This window comes from Megascapheus bottae, chromosome 5 (genome assembly GCF_031878675.1).
Source record: "Megascapheus bottae isolate mThoBot1 chromosome 5, mThoBot2.hap1, whole genome shotgun sequence".
Taxonomy (NCBI): Eukaryota; Metazoa; Chordata; class Mammalia; order Rodentia; family Geomyidae; genus Megascapheus; species Megascapheus bottae.
The window spans coordinates 63,249,833-63,272,282 of NC_143513.1; the positions used below are offsets into that span (position 1 = coordinate 63,249,833).

At 40.5% G+C, this 22,450-nt stretch overlaps 1 protein-coding gene and 1 pseudogene across 2 annotated transcripts in view; one reads left to right on the plus strand and one right to left on the minus strand.

Annotated features, from left to right (window-relative positions):
* Aass (aminoadipate-semialdehyde synthase) overlaps positions 1-7,215 on the minus strand; it is a 54,510-nt gene extending 47,295 nt beyond the window's left edge. For both annotated transcript variants that reach the window (XM_090333215.1, XM_090333213.1), the window contains exons 1-2: positions 7,143-7,215; positions 608-832 (exon numbers count right to left, since the gene is read on the minus strand). In XM_090333215.1, coding sequence (XP_090189341.1) covers positions 608-817 — 210 coding nt within the window. In that variant the 5' untranslated portion in view covers positions 818-832; positions 7,143-7,215. The remainder of the gene's footprint in view (positions 1-607; positions 833-7,142) is intronic.
* Positions 7,216-18,964: 11,749 nt separating this feature from the next.
* LOC150063502 (calponin-2-like) lies at positions 18,965-20,859 on the plus strand (annotated as a pseudogene).
* The last annotated feature ends 1,591 nt before the right edge of the window (positions 20,860-22,450 follow it).

A 22,450-nucleotide genomic window follows, 5' to 3' on the forward strand; every position in this document is an offset into this window, starting at 1 on the left:
AGGACCAAGGTTCAAAGTCAGCCTGGGCACAAAAGGACCTGAGACTCTTATCTCCAATTAACCTCCAGAAAATGGAAAGTGGGGCTTGGCTCAAGGGTAGGTCAGTAGCCTTGAACTGAAGATCTCAGGGACATGGCCCAGGCCCAGGGGTAGGGTGGTAACCTTGAGCTGAAGAGCTCAGGGACAGCACCCAATCGAGTTCAAGCGCCAGGACTCACACAAAAAAAAAATCTTATCAAAAGGGTTTTAATAGAAAACATTATAACTAAGTAAAAAATAACATTTGACCATCTGTGTATATCATTTCTCAAAGTGGTTGTCAAGCAACACCTTCAGGATAAAGTCTACCCAAGAAAACATCCCTGAGTGCAAAAATGTTGTTGTAATTGACCTTTGTCTTCCTATACTCAGAAACAGGGTGCATTTAGAGAAAAGGACTGAAAAACAGTGATTCCTTTCACCCTTACCCAGAGGCAACAAAGAAAAAGAGATAGAATGGATTGAAAATAACTCTCAAGCAAACAAATGGTGTCAAAGTGACACTAGCATTTTCACTCCAATACTGCTTCTATGTCATAAAAGACATCTTGAGAGTTGAATTCGTCACCTTGTCGTGAATGGCCCGCCGGTTGGAGGGCTGAATCAAGACCTTGTATCCCAGATTGGTAATGCCCTTGATGTGCCTGGGAGCCAGAGGCGCCCTCCTCTCCCAGGCGTTCACGTCCTCCCGTCTCAGTGCCATCACGGCTTTGTGGTGTAGACCTCTGAAGAGGTCAGCACGCAGCCTTCCCAGGTTAGTCTTGTGTACTTGCAACATCCTGCAACGCGGTCCCTGGAAGGCAATGTGTGACAGTCGGACAACAAAGGGTGCAGAGGCTCACACAAAAGTTCTGGTCTCCTTAGAAATCTGCTGTAAAAGGACATACTAAATCCACGAGCATAAGGATGGTCATTGCAGCACTATTTACCATAGCAAAGATATGGAGCCAACCCAGATGTCCCTCAGTTGATGAGTGGATCAACAAGATGTGGTATTTGTACACAATGGAATTCTATGCTGCTGTCAGAAAGAATGACATTGCCCCATTTGTTAGGAAATGGAAAGACTTAGAAAAAATCATATTAAGTGAAGTAAGCCAGACTCAAAAGACTCAATGGTTTTCCTCATTTGTCATAATCAGTAGAAACCTTGGGCTCTCATAGCAGAGATTTGCAATAGAGCAAAACCTAGATACATAGGCTATATAGTATGATGCTAAATGAAAGGACCTCTAGGATATAGAAACAAAAGCCAATGAGTGATTGTTGTCCTTAATGTACTATGTTATCTCTCATCTCTTTTGCTGTCCCTTGGTTATCTCATATTGTTACAGTATCTCACTTTGTTATCTGATATATTGAATATATTTGTATTTGGCTATTTGAAATTAGATAGGGAAGGGGGGAAAACAAGATAAGGGATGGGGGTGGGGGAGTGGGAAATGGGGACCAAGACATGAAAAAGGGTATCAATGTATGTGAATTAATGCACCTTCTATCTGGTGAATATAATGTAACCCTTCTATTAATTACAATAAAAAGTATATGAAATAAATAAATAAATAAATGAAATCTGCTGTAAAATACAACCAACCCCATGATACCAGATATGAGATGCACAGGAGGGAAGGAAAATCTTCATATGACATGCTCCTTTATCCAAACAAACCCACTTTTCCAAAAATGACAGCAATTGATTCCAAAATATAGAGCAAATCAGGTGGCATTCAACAGTAATTACAAGGTCCTCAAAGCTTATCAGAGATGTTTTATCAAATTTGCATTCAGCACAAAAAAAATGTAAGACAAAGTACTAGGCAAGGCCAGAATGACAATAGAAAGAAGGCTTTACAGACTAAATCCAATTCTGAAGCTTGAAAATCTTCGCAGGTATCCATGATTCTTCACCACTTAGAGCCCATGGGCCTATGCATTCATCTCTGACCATTTCTTAAACACAAGCTTAGTCAGTGTGTTCTGCCAATTGGTGTTCGTCATCAGTGTACTGTTTATTTACTGTTCAGCAATAAGATGGGAACAGGGACAGAAAGGAGACATTTGTCAACCTCCATCTCACGTAAACAATCCTCTAACATTCCATTGTTTTTGAATCTTTACAAAACTTCTCAGAATACAAATTTAAGAAAACCTGTCAACCAATCACAACTCCTCTTCAACCAGCTGTTAGAAGTTAAGAAAGGAAGGCCCTGAACTACCCAGCTCTAATCTAAAACCCCCAACCATCAACCTTGTCACTGCTACCTTCCTTCCGTTGATCTAAGATACTTATCCACCCCTCTGGGGCTCTATATCCACTCCATATCTTCTGCCTACTTCCAGGAGTTTCTCAACCGTGATGGCAGATTATATAATTCCACTCCTCCAGTCTGTTCAAATATAATGACAAATAGCTTACTTTATATCTTTTACAGAGCAAATTGCATACGTGTGTCACTTATAAACAAGTCTAACTCTATGTACTCTATCCTATCACTCTTCAAATCGTTTCATACATTTTATAGCCAAATGCCGCTGCAGATGACAATTTGACAGACCTTTTGGGTGCTCAACCTTCATTTCCTTTGTGAAGTTGGAATTAACATAAAGGGTTTATACATGTCCTATAGAAATTCTCTACTCAGCATTTCACTCCTTCTAGAAAGTTCTTTCCTGTTACTGCTACCATGCCGCACTTTTTAAACATAAAACCCATCTACTACATCAGATTTTCATCTCTAAAGCACACTACCATACAGATAGGCACAGTCTGACCAAACATTTAAGCTCACAAGTCAATTTCCTGGAGGCCAATTACTACTTGCTTCCTACATATGTTAAATGTATAAGATACACCACAACCAAGCCAGAAAAACATCCAGCTGAGAAAACTTTAGTATGAAATCCAAGAAAAGAAAAACTGCACACAGCATCCAGGTAACTGGCTGCTTAGGAGACTGAGATCTGGAAGATCACATTTCAAAACCAGCTTGCCCAGAAAGGTCAATGAAACAACATCTACAAAAATAAGCACTAAAAAGCCTAGCTGGAGGCATAACTCAAGTAGTAGACTGCCAGCACATCAATCTTCAGGCCCTGAGTTCTACATCCAATATTCTCAAAAAAGAATAAAAATAAGTACTCATAGAAAAAAAAGTTGCTGTTAAAGACATAGCTAGCAAGCCAAATAGAAAGCCCACAGAGGGGGAAGAGATCGTCACTACCCACACAACAGACAAAGGCCTCATATCTAAAATATATCTACAGCTAAAAAATTTGAATTATGAGCCGGGAGTTTGGCCTAGTGGTAGTGTGTTTGCCTAGCATGCACGAAGACCAGGGTTTGATTCCTTGGTATCACATACGTAACAAAAAGCCAGAAGTGGTGCTGTGGCTCAAGTGGTAGAGCCCTAGCCTTGAGAAAATCCAGGGACAGTGCTCAGGCCCTGAGCCCAAGCCCAGGACTGGCAAAAAAAAAAAAAAAAAAAAAAATTGAATCACTACAAAAAAACAACCACCCCATTAAATGTTGGGCCAAAGACTTAAAGAGAGTCTTCTCTGAAGAAGAAATAAGAATGGCCTATAAACACATGAAGAAATGCTTGACATCTCTGGCCATAAAAGCAATGCAAATCAAAACAACTCTAAGATTCCACCTCACTCCAGTTAGAATGACCAGGATCAAGAAATCTAATAACAACAGATGCTGGCAGGGATGTGGCCAGAGGGATCACTACTACATCGCTGGTCAGAGTGTAAAGTATGGAAATCAGTACAGCAGTTCCTCAAAAGACTAAACATAGAGCTCTCCTATAACCCAGCAATTCTACTACTTGGCATTTACCCAATCGTCCAGAAACAAGGACATACTAAATCCACTAGCACGATGATGTTCATTGCAGCACTATTTACCATAGCAAAGATATGGAGCCAACCCAGATACCCCTCAGTAGATGACTGGATCAACAAGATACGGTATTTGCACACAATGAAATTCTGTACAGCCATCAGAAAGAATGACATCACTCCATTTGTAAGGAAATGGAAAGACTTGGAAAAAATCATATTAAGTGAAATAAGCCAGACTCAAAAGAACATAGGCTCAAGGGTTTCCCTCATTTGTAATAACTAGAACAAAACTTGGACTTTCCTAGCAGAGGATTACAATAGGGCAAAACCTAGATACAAAAGGCCATATAGGATGAGGCTAAATGAAAAGGCCTCCAAGATATGGAAATAAGACCTATATAATAAATGAATGTTGTTCTTAATGTACTATGTTATTTCTCATCCCTTTTGTTGACCATTGGTTATTCTCATATTATTACAGTATCTTACCTTGTAATCTGGTATAATGTATATACATTTATTTATCTGAAATAGGAAAGGGAAGGGGGGAAACAAGATGAGGGGAAGGGTGGGGGAGGGAAATGGAGACAAAAACATGAGAAAGGGTATAAATGTGTGTGAAGTAATGCTCCTTCTATCTGGTGAATATAACTGTAACCCCTCTCTTAATTACAATTTAAAAAAAGATAAAAGTTACTGTTGTATATTTTACCTAAATTGTGCTTTATTCACATTATTTGGTACTTTAAAAGACTATAATATAATAAACACAAGCCCAAGACCACAATGGTTCATGTCAGCCCAGTCAAAGGATAACTAGTTATGTTCTGTGGAACTCAAATATCTTTGTTGTTTTTTTAAAAAAAATATTGCAAAGTGATATACGGAGTAGTTACAGTTACATAAGTCAAGTAATAAGTACATTTTTTTGGGAATAGTGTGACCCCCTCCCTCACTTTCTCCCAGTTTTCCCCTCCATCCCCTCCCGTTTTTCCTAACCCAAATTATGCAAATTGTATAGTTCATTTCCAACATAGTGTCTAGTGAGTTATCACTGCCAAAAATCTCTTCATTGTTAAATAAAACCAATTCAAAATACATAAACACACAGGGCCTTATTTCCACATGACACTGTAACTACTATTCTGAGTAGCACTTTTGAGCTCCAAAGAAGTCATATGTTGGAGGCTGGGAATGTGGCTTAGCTATAGAGTGCTCTCCTAGCATGCATGGAGTCCTAGGTATGATCCCTCAGTACCCCCTAAACAGGAAAAAGCTATGGTTCAAGTTGCTAGCTTTGAGCAAATGGAATTCAGGGACAGTGCCTAGGCATTGAGTTCAAGCCCCCAGATTAGCAAAAAATGAAAATAAAATAAAGAAAATAAAAAAAGAAGTCATATGTTCAGTAAATTGATCCTTGCTTTCCCAGCTCAAGATGGACGTATAACCATACCCATCCTCCATTCAGTTACAATCCTTTCAGGAGATGCATACATACACACCCACTCACATACACACATGCATACACACACCAGAAAACATTCATATTTGCTAAGACAGACTTTTTTAAGGGAACTTGGAAAATATAGACTTTTATTTTCATTTTCTACAAATAACTCTAAAGTCACAAACCCTTGTAATATTTCATGTTTTAGACAAATGTAACAAGTTACCACTAATTGAACATTATACAACAAATATTGTGCAGAGCCCTGTATATAGATCCTCTCCCCTGTCCTTCCAGATAGAGACAGAGAGGAAATTTTACTAAGTAGGCATTCTGAATATTGCCCTTTTTCAGATAAAGAAAACAAACGGATCCTAGAGAATAGGTGTTCTTAAGCAGAAGCAGGATTCCAAGGTTAATGCTTAACACCTGGGATTTCCTCTGTTTTGCCTATATCTATATCATGAAATCCAACTGGCTTCTCCTTTCAGAAAAATAAACCCTCAGATCCATATGACATCAACAATCGCCATAAATCATCATACATTAGTTCTCTCCTCCACCTGCCATGTCTTGACCTCCTTTCCTCTGTTACAGTGAAAAAAAAATCTTCCTTGAGTCCTTGCCAAAGAAAATTTGAGATTTCTTGGAGCTTAAGAGAAGGTGTGATTGTAACAGACTTTATCGTCAGTATCTTTGTGAACCTTGAAATTTGGTCTCAGCAGAGAACTTTCCGGTTACCTAAGGTCATCCAGAACTATGTCATCAAGCTGGGGTTGTAGCTCTGGGACAGAATGCTTCCCCAGCCTGGGAGGGAGCAACTGACTACACTCGAAAAAGAAAAGTGACTGAAGGCTGAGACCAAGATGAACAGAGCTGTTTTGTTGAGAAAAGATTGAAAAGTCCCGTGGCCATTCAATCCTGTGCGTAACTTCACACTCAGAATCACAGCTGCACCTTCCTCACCCCCCCACATAGTAAAGGAAGGAAAGAAAGCTCAGTCACTGAACTCTCTTCCCCTCTCTCTTCCTCTCCCCTTCCCCCGCCCGCACCACTCCACCCCTTCTCCTGGAAATCCGTGTCTGGACTGGACAGGACTGGTGGGTCCCCCTTCCATCGAGTGGCTGGCGTCCCAGGCGGCTAGGTCCCAGTGGTGGAGTGGGAGCACGCCCGGAGCACCCCCTCCACACACACACACACACACACACACACACACACACACACACACACACACACACACACACACACACACACACACACACACAGATGATCTAGGGGTGCTCCGGAGATTTGGAGAGATCTGACCCCGCGGGGCCAGCTCCCTCCCGCCCTGCCCCGTGGAGTTAAACTCCTGCCTCAGCACTTGCCCACTGGGTCTGTCTCCCAGTAACCACCAGGAAGGAGAGTGGGGGCGGGGGCAGGGGACGCGTCCTGCCAGCCACGGTCACCCTCCGCCCCCTCCCACCACGGCTGCACCCAAGGAGAGAGAAACAAACTCCCTTTACCACCGCCCCTCTCCCTTCCCATTCAGAAATAGGGGTTCGCAGGCTGCTCCCCCCCACACACACACCCGCTCCCTGGCTGGGTTGGAGTGGGCAGCCCTCCCTCCCCCAGCCTATTCTGAGCCCCCCCCCTTTCCCCCTCTCCACCCCCCACCGCCGGGCAGGGCTGGCACGGGGGCGGGGGGAGAGGAAGGGGGTCCCTCCGAGCCAACAGCTGGTGACCCACTTTGATCTCCCAAGAGCATCTTCTGGTCTGAGACACCCCACTTCCTCTCACCCTCATCAGCACCTTCCACTCCCGGCCTCACCGTGCCTGAGCTGGACACCGAGGGGTCCCCGAGCTCCCCAGTCAACCGGCTTCGAATTCGCGGCTGAATTTGGGATGGGGGAGGGGGGGAAGGAGGAGGTGTCGGCGGGCCACGGAGGAGGACACGCCTCCTCGTGCTGCAGCCAATCATCGGCGGCCTGGAGGGAACAACCTCCTTCTCCGCCAATCAGCGGCGCTTCCAGGTACTAGGTCAAGCCCTGGCCCCAAGCCGGCCCCAAAAGCCCAGCCGCCTTTCTCCTCTCTGACCTGGGCTCTCTGCTCAAGCCAGGCGTCTCAACTACTGGCCAGGTTTCCAACTAACTGCCTGTGACGGAAGGCAGGCCGGGGCTGAGAAGGAGGGAAAAACAAAACCAAAAATAGTCTGAGCACTATGGACTAAAGAGTTGTGCATAGTTCGTGGGAGACAAAAAACAAAACAAAGTTACAATCGCCTGTATCTTTTGTTTAGTTGCATGACATTTTCAGAGAGATTACACATAACTTTATATTCTTTACATGAACAGCAATTGTGATACCACCTGTAATCCACCCACGGTCATTAGTGGTTCTTCTTATAGGCAGAACTTTCTGGTGGATAGAAAACAACATTTCAAATGTAATACAGAATAAGTGGTTTAGGAAGGACAAGATTTTAAATAGCTAGTAACTACTGTTGCCTAACTCCCAGGTTGTTCTGGAGAGGAAGCCTGCCTTCTCTTTTCTTTTCTTCAAGGCACGTAAAATTCATTTGGGTGACACATTTGGGTGAACAAGAACCACCCACACACAGACCTATCTCAATCGGAATTCCTCCAGTCCGATTGTAGGTGAAGATAATGACATCCCAGAATCATTGTTTTACCCTTAGAAGAAGCAGACATTAGCCCTATTCTTAGGTCAGCAACTCTGCCTGGAGTCGGGGTGGAGGGCGGGGAATTAAGAAAGTTCCAAACTTGATGTTTCTAGGATCACTTCTTCATTCTTTTCAATTTCTAATGTTTCAAAATCTCTTTGGCATCCCTTGAGAGAGGCTAATTACACAATTTTGTACCTCAAAACTAACTCCTTAGTAACTGGTCTTACACATTCACCAAGACTTCATTGTTTTAGTGGTACTGGAGTTTGAAATTACGATCTTGAGCTCCTTAACAATCTGCCACTAGAAGCAGGACCCCAGTCCCTTAACATAATTTTTTAGTCTTTAAACAAGATCTTGCACCTTTGTCCTGGCTGATTTCAAATCGTAATTCTTTTAGCTAGGGTTGCAAGAATGTACCATCAGCACAGTCTCCCAGCTTGGTGTTGGTTTTGTTTGACTTTTCTGTTTGTTCCTTGGTGTTTCTGCTACCAGGTACTGAACTCAGGTCCTTGTACTTCCTAAGCAATAACTCACTCTACCACTTGAGCCATGTCCCTTAGATCTCCTAGAACTACAAATTTTCAGCCACATGCCATTTATTATGGATGAGGGATATGAGAATTAAATGCTACTACAATAATGTGAGGAAATTTGTGGGATGTAAATGTTTACCTCACAGATATGATGGATCTAATATATTCAAATCAGTGAAAAGAATTCCATAGTTCCTTCCTCTAGCATCTCCTGAAATAAGTTTCAAAGCAGAAAGTGTCTGCTAGAACTGGGGAAAACCCATAGAAGATGGGGAAACAGCCTGAGAAAAATAAAACAAAAGCATGACCTTTCTGGCAGAAGAAATTTAGGTGATAACAAAAGTGAAGATCATTCTCCCTTTCATCTGAGTCTGCATCAGCTGATGGCTATTAGACAATAGTCGTCTCACTATTGTGATAATACCTTTTTGTTGTAAGCTACCCAGCTTGTGAAGCTTTCTTACAGAAGCTCTTACAAAGTAATACAGCCTGAAAATACCCTGGATCAATGTAGTCCACTAATACTGGGGTCACAGTTAATATATTACTAACCTCACTAAACCACCTAAATCTCACAATAAACAAAGAAGATACAAACCTACAGTTACTCAGCAGGCAGAAATTTAAAGTCACAATGACTTTTGCAAGATGGTTTCCAGGGTTTATAGAAACCTAAGCTGATCTAAAGCTTTGCAGTGAGCTCCAATATCAATTTGAAATACAGGCACACATAGCTGTTAGATTTTACTTTTATGCCTGTTCTCTGAGCTTTTGCTTCAAATACCTGTGCCTGTGGGTTTTGAAGAGACAATCCACAATTTCTACAGACATACCTGTCTAAGAATTGTATCTCATTCACATCAAAAGGAATAAATGGGAAAGCATTTGTTTTTTTTTTGTTTTGTTTTGTTTTGTTTTGCCAGTCCTGGGCTTGAGCTCAGGGCCTGAGCACTGTCCTTGGGCTTTCACAAAGCTAGAGCTCTACCACTTGAGCCTCAGCACCACTTCTGGCTTTTTTTTTCTATGTATGTGGTACCAAGGAATTGAACCCGGGTCTTCGTGCATGCTAGGCAAGCACTCAACCACTAGGCCAAACTCCCGGCCCCGGGAAAGCATTTGTCTTAAACTGATCTTTGATAAATCTACTTGATAAGGCTGACAAATTTTCCTGAATATGCACTTGAGAAAAACCTCATTGCTATTGTTACACACTCTGGGCTGGGCACAGTGCCTCCTAGAATGTGAGAAAAGACAACAAAACACATGAAAACCACAAAGTAAAGGGATGAATGGCTAATTTTAATAACTGATTTTAAATGAATCACTGAAGATACTTAAGAATTTCACAAGTTCTCTTGCCAATTAGTTATGAGATGGATTCAACAATGTAAAGAAAATTAACCTTGCAACTTGCTTTCTGCCCATAGTAATAGCAATGATAATGGTAACAAAAGAATAGTTAGACGTATAGAGTCTTTAAAAATGAATTTTTAAAAGGTAAGATAAAATATCATGCCTGTCTGGGGAGCATGGTTTAGTGGTAAAGTGCTTGCCTAGCATGGATGAAGACCTGGGATTGATTCCTCAGTACCACATACACAGAAAAAAAGCTGGAAGTGGTGCTGTGCTCAAGTGGTAGAGCTCTAGTCTTGAGAAAGCCCTAGGACAGTACTCAGACCCTGAGTTCAAGCCACAGGACTGGCAAAGAAAAAGTCATGTGTGTGAAAGAGTGTCTGAGGATTCCTCAGAAACTGAATCACTTCCTGAACTGAAGCTTTTCCTTGTATTTTGCAAATCCAAACAGACTGTCTACCTGGCTGCCAGGATCTCCCAAAGACTGCTTTCTCTTAAATTCCCTTGTACCATGAGCACATCAGTTCATACCACTCTTCCTTCCATACTCTGTAAGGCTAATTGTTCATCAAGAATGTCAACTGTTGTCTAAGCTTTAGATTCTGAATTCTCTGATCTTCTTTGCTTCCCCTCCACTGCCCACTTCCAACTACATGGATGCCAACAGCCACCCTCAGCTGGTCCCTCCCAATTTCTCCTTCCCTCTGTAGCATACCAGTCAATGAACTACCAGGAAGAAAGTCTAACAAAGAGGTTGTCTTGAGTTTAATTAAAATATTTTCCAAAGAATTATGTTCAAGTTTAGAGGAACAAAAATGACTTCATGTAACACTCAGAAATGGTGAGAAATCACCGTCACCCCAGATCTAGAAGAAGAAAGAGTAGGCAGTAGTGTGTCCAGAGCCTGGAAATAGTTTGATACCATTATATTTTAATCACTGGGCAAAAACTGTGACCATGTAACCAGCTATTGCTAAAACTGTCACAAGCAAAAGTGAGTGGAAAGGGTGAATTAACCCCAATATCCTCCTTTTGCCTTTCTCTATCTTTCAGCTGAGTTTATTCAGTCAAACTCAACTGGAATCCAAAGGACAAGAAAATTCTGGTATATAGAGGTCAGTCTCTTGGGGCACAGAAGGCAAAGGACATGGGGTAGATTAAAGCGTGGGTGGAAGAAGCAAATAGCCAGCACAGTCCATCTCTACTGTCACTCTGCATCTATTCTTGACTTTCAACCTCAATACAAACAGAATATGGAAGTCTCATCTGCCACATTATTACTACCATGTGACATCAATTCTGTTCTACTTGCTGCTGAAAGCTGAATTACATTAGCAACTATTCATTCTCTTTATATAATGCAAGATGAAATGGGGATGGAGGAGGATAAATACTTAACACAAAACTAGGTACTCCGTAGAAGACTAAAGTGATCAACAATAACTTCCTGTGTTTTCACCGTCTATTTCCTTAGCCTCTACAAGAACCTTGGTGGAACTCTGTATCAGTTACGCAAATCTTTCCCATGAAATCTGAGTTCTTGATGTTTCAAACTTGATGAAGTTATTACAGTTTTTTTTACTAGTGCTTTAGCTGGAAATTCTAGATTATGAATTTACCTTTTTCCATTATGTGGAGAAGTCAGAGCTATCTATTCCCCACAGGACCTCTCATCTCTCTCATTACTTCCACAACAACTAAGACCCCATCTGTCTCTTCCCATGCCCCTTCACCCTCTTCACTGGTCAATTGAGTAGGGATGTCATTTCATAAACACCTTATTTCCTCTCATCAAGGAGAAAATATATGAAAATCTCAATATTAGAATCCTATTTTTAAGAGGGATCCTGAAAAAGACAATTTCAAGACAATTATCATTCAGGGTCTAGAAAAACAAACAAAAAAGCCTGTTGATTATTTCAGTATTTCCAGTATTCTAAACATTGCCCAAAGTAGCTCACTGATGCCCAACAAAACAGGAAATCTTATTGATCCATTGATTTCTCCACTTGAACTGACATCCTATTGCTCCATAAATTTCCCAACAGAAGAGGAAATCATAGGACTCCATACAATCCATGGAGGTCTGCTCCCTTGGCGGAGAGGACCCTTGCCTATAATGACAGATTTTTTTTAATTTAATTTTATTGGCAAGGTGCTATACAGAGTGGTTACACTTACCTATGTAAGGTAATAAGTACATTTCTTGTCAGCCAATATTACCCTCTTCCTCATTTTTCTCCCACTTTCCCTCCCTCTAACCCCTCCCCCAAGTTGTAAAGTTCATTTCCAACATACTGTCTTATGACTATCATGGTTGCATTGGTTTACACTTTGTCCTTGGTCTCACCATTTTGTTGTTCCTCTTCCCTTACTCAATTCAGATAAACATATATACCAGACACAGAGTAACAAAATCAAATACAGTGACAATGGAGGATAAACCAAAGAGGGAAAAAAGAAAGAAAAAAGAAATAACTCTATTGCAAATCTCTGCTAGGAGAGCCCAAGGTTTCTACTGATTATGACAAATGAGGGAAACCATTGAGCCTATGTTCCTTTGAGTCTGGCTTACTTCACTTAATATGATCTTTTCTAAGTCTTTCCATTTCCAAACAAATGGGGCAATGTCATTCTTTCTGACAGCAGCATAGAATTCCATTGTGTACAAATACCACATCTTGTTGATCCACTCATCAACTGAGGGACATCTAGGTTGGTTCCATATCTTTGCTATGGTAAATAGTGCTGCAATGAACATTGTTGTGCTGGTGGATTTAGTATGTCCTTGTTTCTGGATGATTGGGTAAATGCCAAGTAGTGAAATTGCTGGGTCATAGGGGAGCTCTATGTTTAGTCTTTTGAGGAACTGCCATACTGTACAAAAGGCCATATAGGATGATGCTAAAGGAAAAGATCTCTAGGATATAGAAACATAAGCCATATAATGAATGATTGTTGTTCTTAAGGTACTATGTTATCTCTCATCTCTTTTGCTGTCCCTTGGTGATCTCATATTGTTACAGTATCTCACTTTGTTACCTGATATATCGGATATATTTGTATTTGGTTATTTGAAATTGGATAGGGAAGGGGGAAAAACAAGATGAGGGGCGGGGGGTGGGGGGAGGGAAATGGGGACCAAGACATGTGAAAGGGTATCAATGTATGGGAATTAATGCACCATCTATCTGGCAAATATCATGTAACCCTTCTATTAATTACAATAAAAATATATGAAAAAAAAAGAAATAACTTCACACAGAACATCAGAAAACAATGAAGAAAAACCTCTTGTTTCCATATCTTGAAGTTCATTTCCTTTAGCCTCATCTTATATGGTCTTATGTACATCGCTATTGATATATCAAGAAACTTTTAAATTGTGGTTTCAGAAATACATAATTTAAGGTCTCTTTATAAACAATAATATTCCCCTATTTGATGAGTTCAAGTATTTTTTAATTTATAGCATGTCATGTTCTAAGTTACATTTGATACAATTACAACTAGAACAAATCAGAAACAGTATGCTTGTTTGCGAATGTCTTTTGGAGGAAACAAAATTACTGCTTTCTTAAAACAATTTCAACAGCTTTGATTGTTCTGTTTTTGTACACACATCTACATTATAACAACTATATTCACCCTTTACCCTGCCATTCCCTTTCCCCACTTTACTGCCCCATCAAAACCTGTCTTACATTACCCATTTTTATTTGTAATATTTATTAATTGTGAAAGAAAAATGTTTCTTCATAGCATTTTATCCATGCCTGTTATACATCAGTCAGCCTAACACTCCTCTATTTTCTTCTCTTTCACATATCCCCTTCCCCCAATTATTCAACAGCTCTCAATAACTTTCCATAAGCCATCCTTACTCATAAACATAGTTTATTTCAATACCATTCACTTTCCATCATATCTTTCTTGCTCTTTTCCCTCCTTCATTATCGGAACAGTCCTACCATTACAATAATGTTTTCTGCATATATGAACAACAACATCAATATGGCAAGTGAAAGAATCTGAACATAAATAGAAGTGTATGTTATAATTCCAATAATGTGCTATTCTAAAAAATGCAGAGAGAACACAAAATGATAGCAGATCTGTGTTTGCCAAGAGCCCAGTACTTAGGGAAGGTAATTGACTACAAGGGACTTGAAAACCATGGAGTTCACAGGGTGAGTTCAGATCATGATTTTTCCTATGGTTCCATAACTACACACAATGATGAAAACTTACTAAGATATGTCTAGTCAAAATCATTTGAGAATTACATGCCAATCAGATGATTTCTAAAAAATTAAACAGAAGCTATTCCTAGACTATAATACAAAGAGCACTGGTGATCTAAACCAAAGGTTTACATTCATTCTTCCAGCATTCATATAGCTCAGTCCTAATCACATTTTGATAATATTTGAGAGGTAACTAGCATTTCATTGGATTAGTGCCTTTATGAGAAGCAAAGAGTCTATGAGCACATATGAGGGGAGAGAAGCCAAGAAGAAAACAGCTCTCAACAGGGTAGATCCATGTTTGAATCATACGGTTTCGTTAATCTATAGGATTGTTTCTTGATCCATACTCCATAGTTCTTGTTGTAGTTTTATAATAAGTGTTAAAATCAAGTTTTGTGATTAGGATTGCTTTAAAATTCCTTTTTACAATGCACTTATCACTCTTTAGACATAATGCTAATTCTCTTTATTTAAGACATAAATATTTTGTCTCAAAAATATCCTGTTGTGATTTAGTTTGGAATTGTGTTAAGTCAGCACATCAAACTGGGATGAACTGATACACTTATCACTGCGTGTTCCACTTGGTGAGCGTGGAGCCTTCCTTATTTATTTAGGTTCTGTTCATTTCTTTCCACAGAATTTGCAGTTTGTTCTATAGACTTTTTTGGCCAATCCTGGGCTTGAACTGAGAGCCTAGGCCCTATCCCTTGAGCTTTCTCAAGGCTAGCACCCTACCTCTTGAGCCACAGAACAATTTCTAGCTTTTTCTATGTATGCAGTGCCAAGGAATCAAACCCAGGACTTCGTGTATGCTAGGCAAGCACTCTACCACCAGGCCACACTCTCAGCCCCCTATAGATTTTTTTAACTTAAAATTATTGCAAAGGGATTCACAGAGGGGTTGCCATTACATATACCTATAGTTACTCAAACTGTGAGAGTTCTTGAAAAGACCATTTTAAATATCAGTTTTCAATTTTTGTCAATGTACGGAAATATAATTAATTTATCTTGTGTTGATTGATCAGATGCCTTTCCTTTGACAAGTAAACGTGTCCTACAGAACTCAAAAAAGAGATTAACGTTCTACCATGCTTATAGTGATTTTTTAATATTTCTTTACTTTCCTTTCATTCCTGATATTTTCTGCTTTCTTTTGTTGTCATTTTTCAATTGTGTAACTACAGCCTACTTTACCAGTTACTTTACAGCTGGTTTGCTAGTAACAACTCTCCAAGTCTCTTAGTATTTCTTCAAGTGAAGTCTTTATTCTTATAGATTCTATAGATTTGGTGGTAGATTTGGTAAATTTGGGGTTTATATTGAACTCAAGGCCTCACGCATGCTAAGCATATGTTGTGCCAATAAGCCCACTTCCGGCATCTGTAGGGAGTATTTACTGGATATAGAAATCTGAGATGACAATATTTTACTTTTGACACAAAATGTACCATTTCATTTGATGCTATAATTTCTTGAGACTTTTTTTTTTTTTTGCTAGTCGTGGGGCTTAACCTCAGGGCCCTAGCACTGTCCTTGGGCTTTTCTCAAGGTTAGCCTTCTGCCACTTGAGCCACAGCACCACTTCCAGCTTTTTCTATGTATGTGATACCAAGGAATTGAACCCCGGTCTTCATGCATGCTAGGCAAACACTCTTACCATTAGGCCAAACTTCTGGCCCTTGATGCTAAAATTTCTTATTGAGTCAATGAAAACACTGTTCAAGTGAAAGTAATACATTATCTATTTCTAAAGGATTTTAAGATTTTTTTCTTTGTCTTTATTTTTTAATCTTGTGTTAGAGTATGAATTTATTAGAACTTATTTTTTCTAAATTCAAAATAACTGTGTTAGGTAGAGAAGATTGTCTTGTCAAGTTTGCAATCTTCAGTCATTGTATATTTAAATACATTTCACACTTTCTCTTTCCTATCCTTTTGTAACTCTGAAAGTACAAAGTAGATTCTGGTTTAGTTTCATGATTTCTGCGGTTTTATTTTCATCTTATTTCTTTCTTAGGATTCAGAAATAGTTGCTTCTATTGATCTTGCTTCAAGTTTTAAGATTCTTTCCTATGTTATCTCCATCCTGCAATTGATTCTATCCCTCTGATTATTACAATTTTTAATCCAAAATTTCAGTTTGGTTCTTCTTTCTGTCATGTACTCTGAGGGATATTTTTCTATCTTCCTATTTTTTTTGCATGGGTCATGGGGCTTGAACTCGGCCTAGGCGCTGTCCCTGAGCTTTTCAGCTCAAGGCTACCGTCCTACCCTTGAAGCAAGCCCCACTTCCTGATTTCTAGAGGTTAATGAAGATAAGAGTCTCAGGTCCTTTTGTGCCCCAACTGGCTTTGAACCTTGCTCCTCAGATGTCAGCCTCCTGAGTAGCTAGGATTACCACACCCTGATAACTTTCTATTTTTTAAGAGAATTCACCCAATATCTCATTTGGCATTTTTAATAATAGCTACTTTAAAGTAATTCCAAGACTGCTAACATCTAGCATTAGCATCAGTTGGTTCTCTTACCATGTAATTTTTTATTTTCCTGTTTTGGATTGTACCTTAGATATTTTAATACGATGCTATGACAATCTAGATCTTATTTCAGTCTTGTGGGATGTTTATACTTTGATGTTTATCTGGTATATGATCGAAATGGGCCCAGGATTCAAGTTCAGTCCTCTATGTACTATGGTTTCAATGTCAGTTGTATTTTCAATGTCACTAATGGAACATGATAACTGTCTAAGATAACTTAGCCCGGTTCTCAAAGTTTGTCAAGATATTTAGGATCAGATTCATTCACTTTAACTTAGATCTCAGCCAGCAGTTCATAAACAATGTTACATAGTTGCATTATCACTTTTTTTTAACATTTTTTGTCTTTCACCAAAATCCCTCTTCCTGATTAGAAAGAAACTTGAAACTATCATAATAAGTGATGATTCTGTGATATTTTTCTTGATCCCTTTGTTTCTAAAAGAGAAACTCTATTTACTTAACTTGATATAGGTCTCAATTTTGAATACCAAGAATCAATATCAGTGTTGTGTCACCAGTAGTGGCATTGATTAGTTAAAGTAAAGAAAAGGAATGAGTCATTTTATAATAAGTATAGCCAAGACTTTTATAATAAATATATCCAAGTGTAGAAAGACTTATACGATTTTTTAGAAAAACTATAAAAAATTGCTAATAGAAATTTAATAAGTGACTGATAAAAAGGCATATTTTGTCCACAGAAAAGATTCACTCTTAAACCATGGATGTCATAATATGTGTATGTCTTAATTCCTTTTCTATTTTGAAACACCACTTTTTTTTTCTTTCTTTTCTTTTTTTGGTCAATTGTGGGGCTTGAACTCTAGGCCTGGGCATCTACCCTGAGCATCATAACCCAAGATATGATAAGGACACCTGCTCAGCTGTGTTTATCTCTGCACTATTCACAATAGCCAAGCGATGGAAACAATCCATATGCCCTACTGCAGATGAATGGATACAAAAATGTGATATATATATATATATATATACACAATGGAATTCTACATAGCCAACAGACAAGATAAAATAATGGCATTTGCAGGGAAGTGGATGAATCTAGAGTGAATCACGTTGAGTGAGACAAGTCAAGACCAAAGAAACTAAAGGCACGTTGTATCGTTAATATTTGGCTATTAGATTCAAACAGTACAAGAGTGAGGACTCAATATTTGCATACCCAATGCTATGGACATATTATTGGAAATATAAACACAACTACATAGACATAAAAATCTATGACTCTATAGACATAATGTTTTATTACATAGATTAATATGTCTATGATATACAAACCCTCGGCCTCATTTTAATTATGTTCTAAAATCTAAGTGCCAATGGTTGTATATAGAGATTCCCTTCTTGAATACTTGTTTGCTAAATATGTCATTTGAAATATGGCATAAAAATCAATGTTAATAAGTTCTTTAATTTAAAATGTCACTACTGCTCTTTCAGTGTCTAAAAACCTTTATCATTTCAAAATAGAAATAAGATTCAGAAGAATTTTAAAGGTTTCAAAACTAACACAATTTCTTATGAATAGATGACAGCCTTTACTGTTCAGGTACACATTTACAGAGGCCAATAACTCCATCTGTGTTCCCACACTTGGAGGTACAGTGTAACATGACCATACATTTTCCATCCCTCCCCAGTCAAATGCTGAATTTTCTTGAATAAACAAGGCTGCTCCTCACATTCATTTCATTTGTAAAGCTCTCTGAAGATGTCTTATAACTTTGAAATAAATATCCCAAGTTAAATGAAAAAGTCTTTGAGACATAGCTGATCCAAAAATCACATAGTACTTCTAGATGATCTCTACTCATTCTCATCTGGAGTGGATGTGGTTTAGTCTCTGGGCCCCTTTCTTGGCTGTTTTCAAAGCCTAGGATATATCCTGTGATAGTTTCACTCACTCACTGAGCTAGACCATTGTTCATCAGGAATCCACTCTCACCTTGGTACTGCTTTGCAATAACAAGAGCTCTGCGGATCAAACCAAGACAAAAATTGTCAGATGCCAGCTGAACATGTTGGTAAGAGCTTGTTATCCTAGCTATGCTGAGAGGTATACAATAGTTGGCCATTCATGCCCACATCTAGGTACAGACAGGCAAAAAGCAAGACTCAAAAATGATGAATGGATAAAGGAAAGGTATATTTGTACAACAAACTATCATTTATCCATTCAAAAGTGAATTAATGTTATCTAAGAAAATGGTGAAACTGGACATCTGGATTCAGTAAAATATGCTACATTGAGAAAGACAAATATGTGGAATCTAGATCTGAAACAAATAAAAAAGAATGGCACAAGTGTAAAATGGGGAAGACTGCTTAGGAGTGAGAATCAGTGGGAAGAGAAGGGTAAAAGAAAAGAGTAATGGAGAAATAACATTATTAAATATTTCATACACATGTATGAGAAGCAAATAGTAAAATCCACTAAAAAATTTTTTTAAAAAAAATACAGACAAAAACCAGGTGCTAATGTCTCACATCGTAGCTACATGGGATGCTGGGAATGGGAAAGGCATTGATTAAGGCCTACCTGTGCAAAAACATTGGCTAGATTCCATCTCCACTCCTAGCTGGGCACAGAAGCATGCACTTGTTGTCCCAAACTACACAGGAGGCTAAGATAGAGATGATGATAATACCAGACTAGCACTGGGTGAGAAAACCATGAGATTCTTTCTTCTTAGAGAGAAGTTTGACCTCATTTTACCAACCTGTAATACCCAATGGGCTAAGACTCAAGCATGAACCCAGACAGAGAGCAAAACCCAATCCTAAACATATGCTGTGAAAAACAGGGCTTCATATATGAGGGCTTAGGCAGAAGGGGAGGAAGAAGGAGAAAAAGAAAATTAAAGGGGAGAAGGGGAAGGCGAGGGGAAAGAAGGGAAGAAAAGGAGAGGCTAGAAAGGAGAAAGAGCTGGGTGGTTAGGAGAGGAAAGGATGTGGAGAGTGGAGGGGAGAGAAGGGGAAAAGAGAGAGGTGGAGAAGATAGGAGGAGAGAGAAGAAGAGGGACGAGACAGAAGAGTAGGGGAAAGAGGGAGGAAAGTGAAGGGGAAGAGAGAGGAGAGAAGGAAGGAAACAAGAGCCCTGAGAGAAGAGGGGGAGGGTTGCAGAGAGGAGTGAAGAGAGGAGAAGAAGAGGGGAGGGAGGGGAGAAAAAAGAAGAGGGGAGTCCCGTCCCTGCCACACAGCAGTCCCGCCAACCATGAGCTCCTTTGTATGGACTTTCAGCCAACCATGAGCTCCTTTGTATGGACTTTCAGCCGAAGTCAAGAACCGGCTCCTGTCCAAATATGACCCCCAGAAGGAGGCAGAGCTCTGCGACTGGATCAAAGGACTCAAGGGCCTCTTCATTGGCCCCGACTTCCAGAAGGGTCTGAAGGATGGAGTTATCCTGTGCACATTCATGAACAAGGTGCAGCCGGGCTCTGTCTCCAAGATCAACCGCTCCATGCAGAACTGGCACCAGCTAGAAAACCTCTTCAACTTCATCAAGGCCATGGTCAACTATGGCATGAACCCTGTGGACCTGTTTGAGGCCAATGACCTGTTCAAGAGCAGAGCGGGAACATGACTCAGGTTTAGGTGTCACTTCTCGCACTGGCAGGGAAGGCCAAGACAAAAGGACTGCAGAGTGGCGTGGACATTGGGGTCAAGTACTCAGAGAAGCAGCAGCCAGCGGAACTTTGATAATGCCACCATGAAGGCCGGCCAATGCGTTATTGGGCTGCAGATGGGTACCAACAAATGTGCCAGCCAGTCGGCGATGACAGCCTATGGCACCAGGTGACATCTCTATGACCCCAAAAACCACATCCTGCCTCCCATGGACCACTCCACCATCAGCCTGCAGATGGGCACAAACAAGTGTGCCAGTCAGGTGGGCATGACTGCTCCAGGGACCCGAGGACATATCTATGACACCAAGCTGGGAACGGACAAGTGTGAAAACTCCTCCATGTCGCTGCAGATGGGTTACACTCAGAGCGCCAATCAGAGCGGCCAAGTCTTTGGTCTGGGCCGCCAGATATACAACCCCAAGTATTGCCCACAAGGCTCTGTGGCTGATGGGATACCACCTGGTGCTAGCAATGACTCCAGGGAGGCCCCAATGTATCCACCCTACCAGGAGGAGGCTGGCTACTGAAGCACCCCAGAATGCCAACTCTCTATTGCAGCACCTTGTCTGGGGTTTTGGGGGGTCCTGTGGGTTTATTTTTCCTTTTCTAATTCTTCTTTCTTAAACATTGAATGCCGGGGCTGGGAGTTTGGTCTAGTGGTTAAAGTGCTTGCCTAGCATGCACAAAGACCCGGGTTCGATTCCTTGGTACCACATACATAGAAAAAAGCCAGAAGTGGTGCTGAGGCTCAAGTGGTAGAGCTCTAGCCTTGAGAAAGCCCAAGGACAGTGCTCAGGCCCTGAGCTCAGGCCCAGGACTGGCAAAAAAAAAAAAAAAAAAAACAGCATCGTAAACATTGAATGCCACCCACGGAGGGTCTGTCTGTAGGTGATTGGGGCTGCTCTTACCTATTCTGACAGGATGTCCCATCCTGGGCAGAAGTGAGGGAGTCAGTGGGTGGGGCATGTTGCCTGGCAACAAATTTCCCAGAAGGCTCTAAGGTAGGGAGGGCCAGTTATGGGCCAGCCCCCAAATGACTTTCTGTTTCCTCATCTCGTCATCAACTTGTGGTTTCTGTAGGGCAGAAGTTTCCAGGTAGAAAAGAAACGAATATTTTTTGACAAAGATGTGTTATCAATTTATTCCTAACTGTGCTTCAGTCATCTTATTTTTTTTGTTGTTGTTGTTGCCAGTCCTGGGCCTGAGCTCAGGGCCTGAGCACTGTCCTTGGACTTTCTCAAGGCTAGAGCTCTACCACTTGAGCCTCAGCACCACTCCCGGCTTTTTTCTATGTATGTGGTACCGAGGAATCGAACCCGGGTCTTCATGCATGCTAGGCAATCACTTTAACCACTAGGCCAAACTCCCGGCAACTTATTTTTTAAATATTTATTGTTACATTATTATAAAAGATGATGTACAGAGGGGTTACAGTGACATAATGACAATAAGGACGATATCACCCCTTCCTTGCTCTCTCTACATCATCCTTTCCAGCTTCTGCATAGCAATTTCTCTACACCACTAAATTTAAACCATGCATTGCCAAATCTTCACGGTCCCAACAGTGCAGCCTGTTTAGATGTTACTGGCATGGAAACCTATGGAGTCTCGGCTTGCTCATTCTCTTCCACCTTGATGCTTCCAGTGGAAAAATTCTGCAGCTGCCCTCACTAAAAGTTAAGCTCTGAAAAATGGAGTGGAGGTAAACTGATTGCGGTTACTTAGAAGGAGAGAATGAGGATGGGGGTGAATTATCTCGAAGACAGAGGCATAATAAGAATGATAGGGCTTCATTGCATCCTCATGACACACTGGGTCCATTTCAAGGTCTTGAAAAAAGGTCGACAATTGGGCCTTGGGTTCTACACTTCAAGTTGTTCAGTTCTTGCAGAATGTATGGAGGTAAATAGTCTAACTTCTTATCTCCTTTTTGTTTCTACTTTTCCACTCCTCACACTGAAATCCCACATAAGCTTTAATAGTCTAATCTAGGGTGGTCTGCCCCAAGCACAATGGCAGGCACCCGTTGCACTGTTCCCCTTTGTTTCCGGGGGTCAACCTCAGACAGTCTGTAGAGAACAATGAGCAAGGAGGATGCTAGGCTGCAGCAGAGCA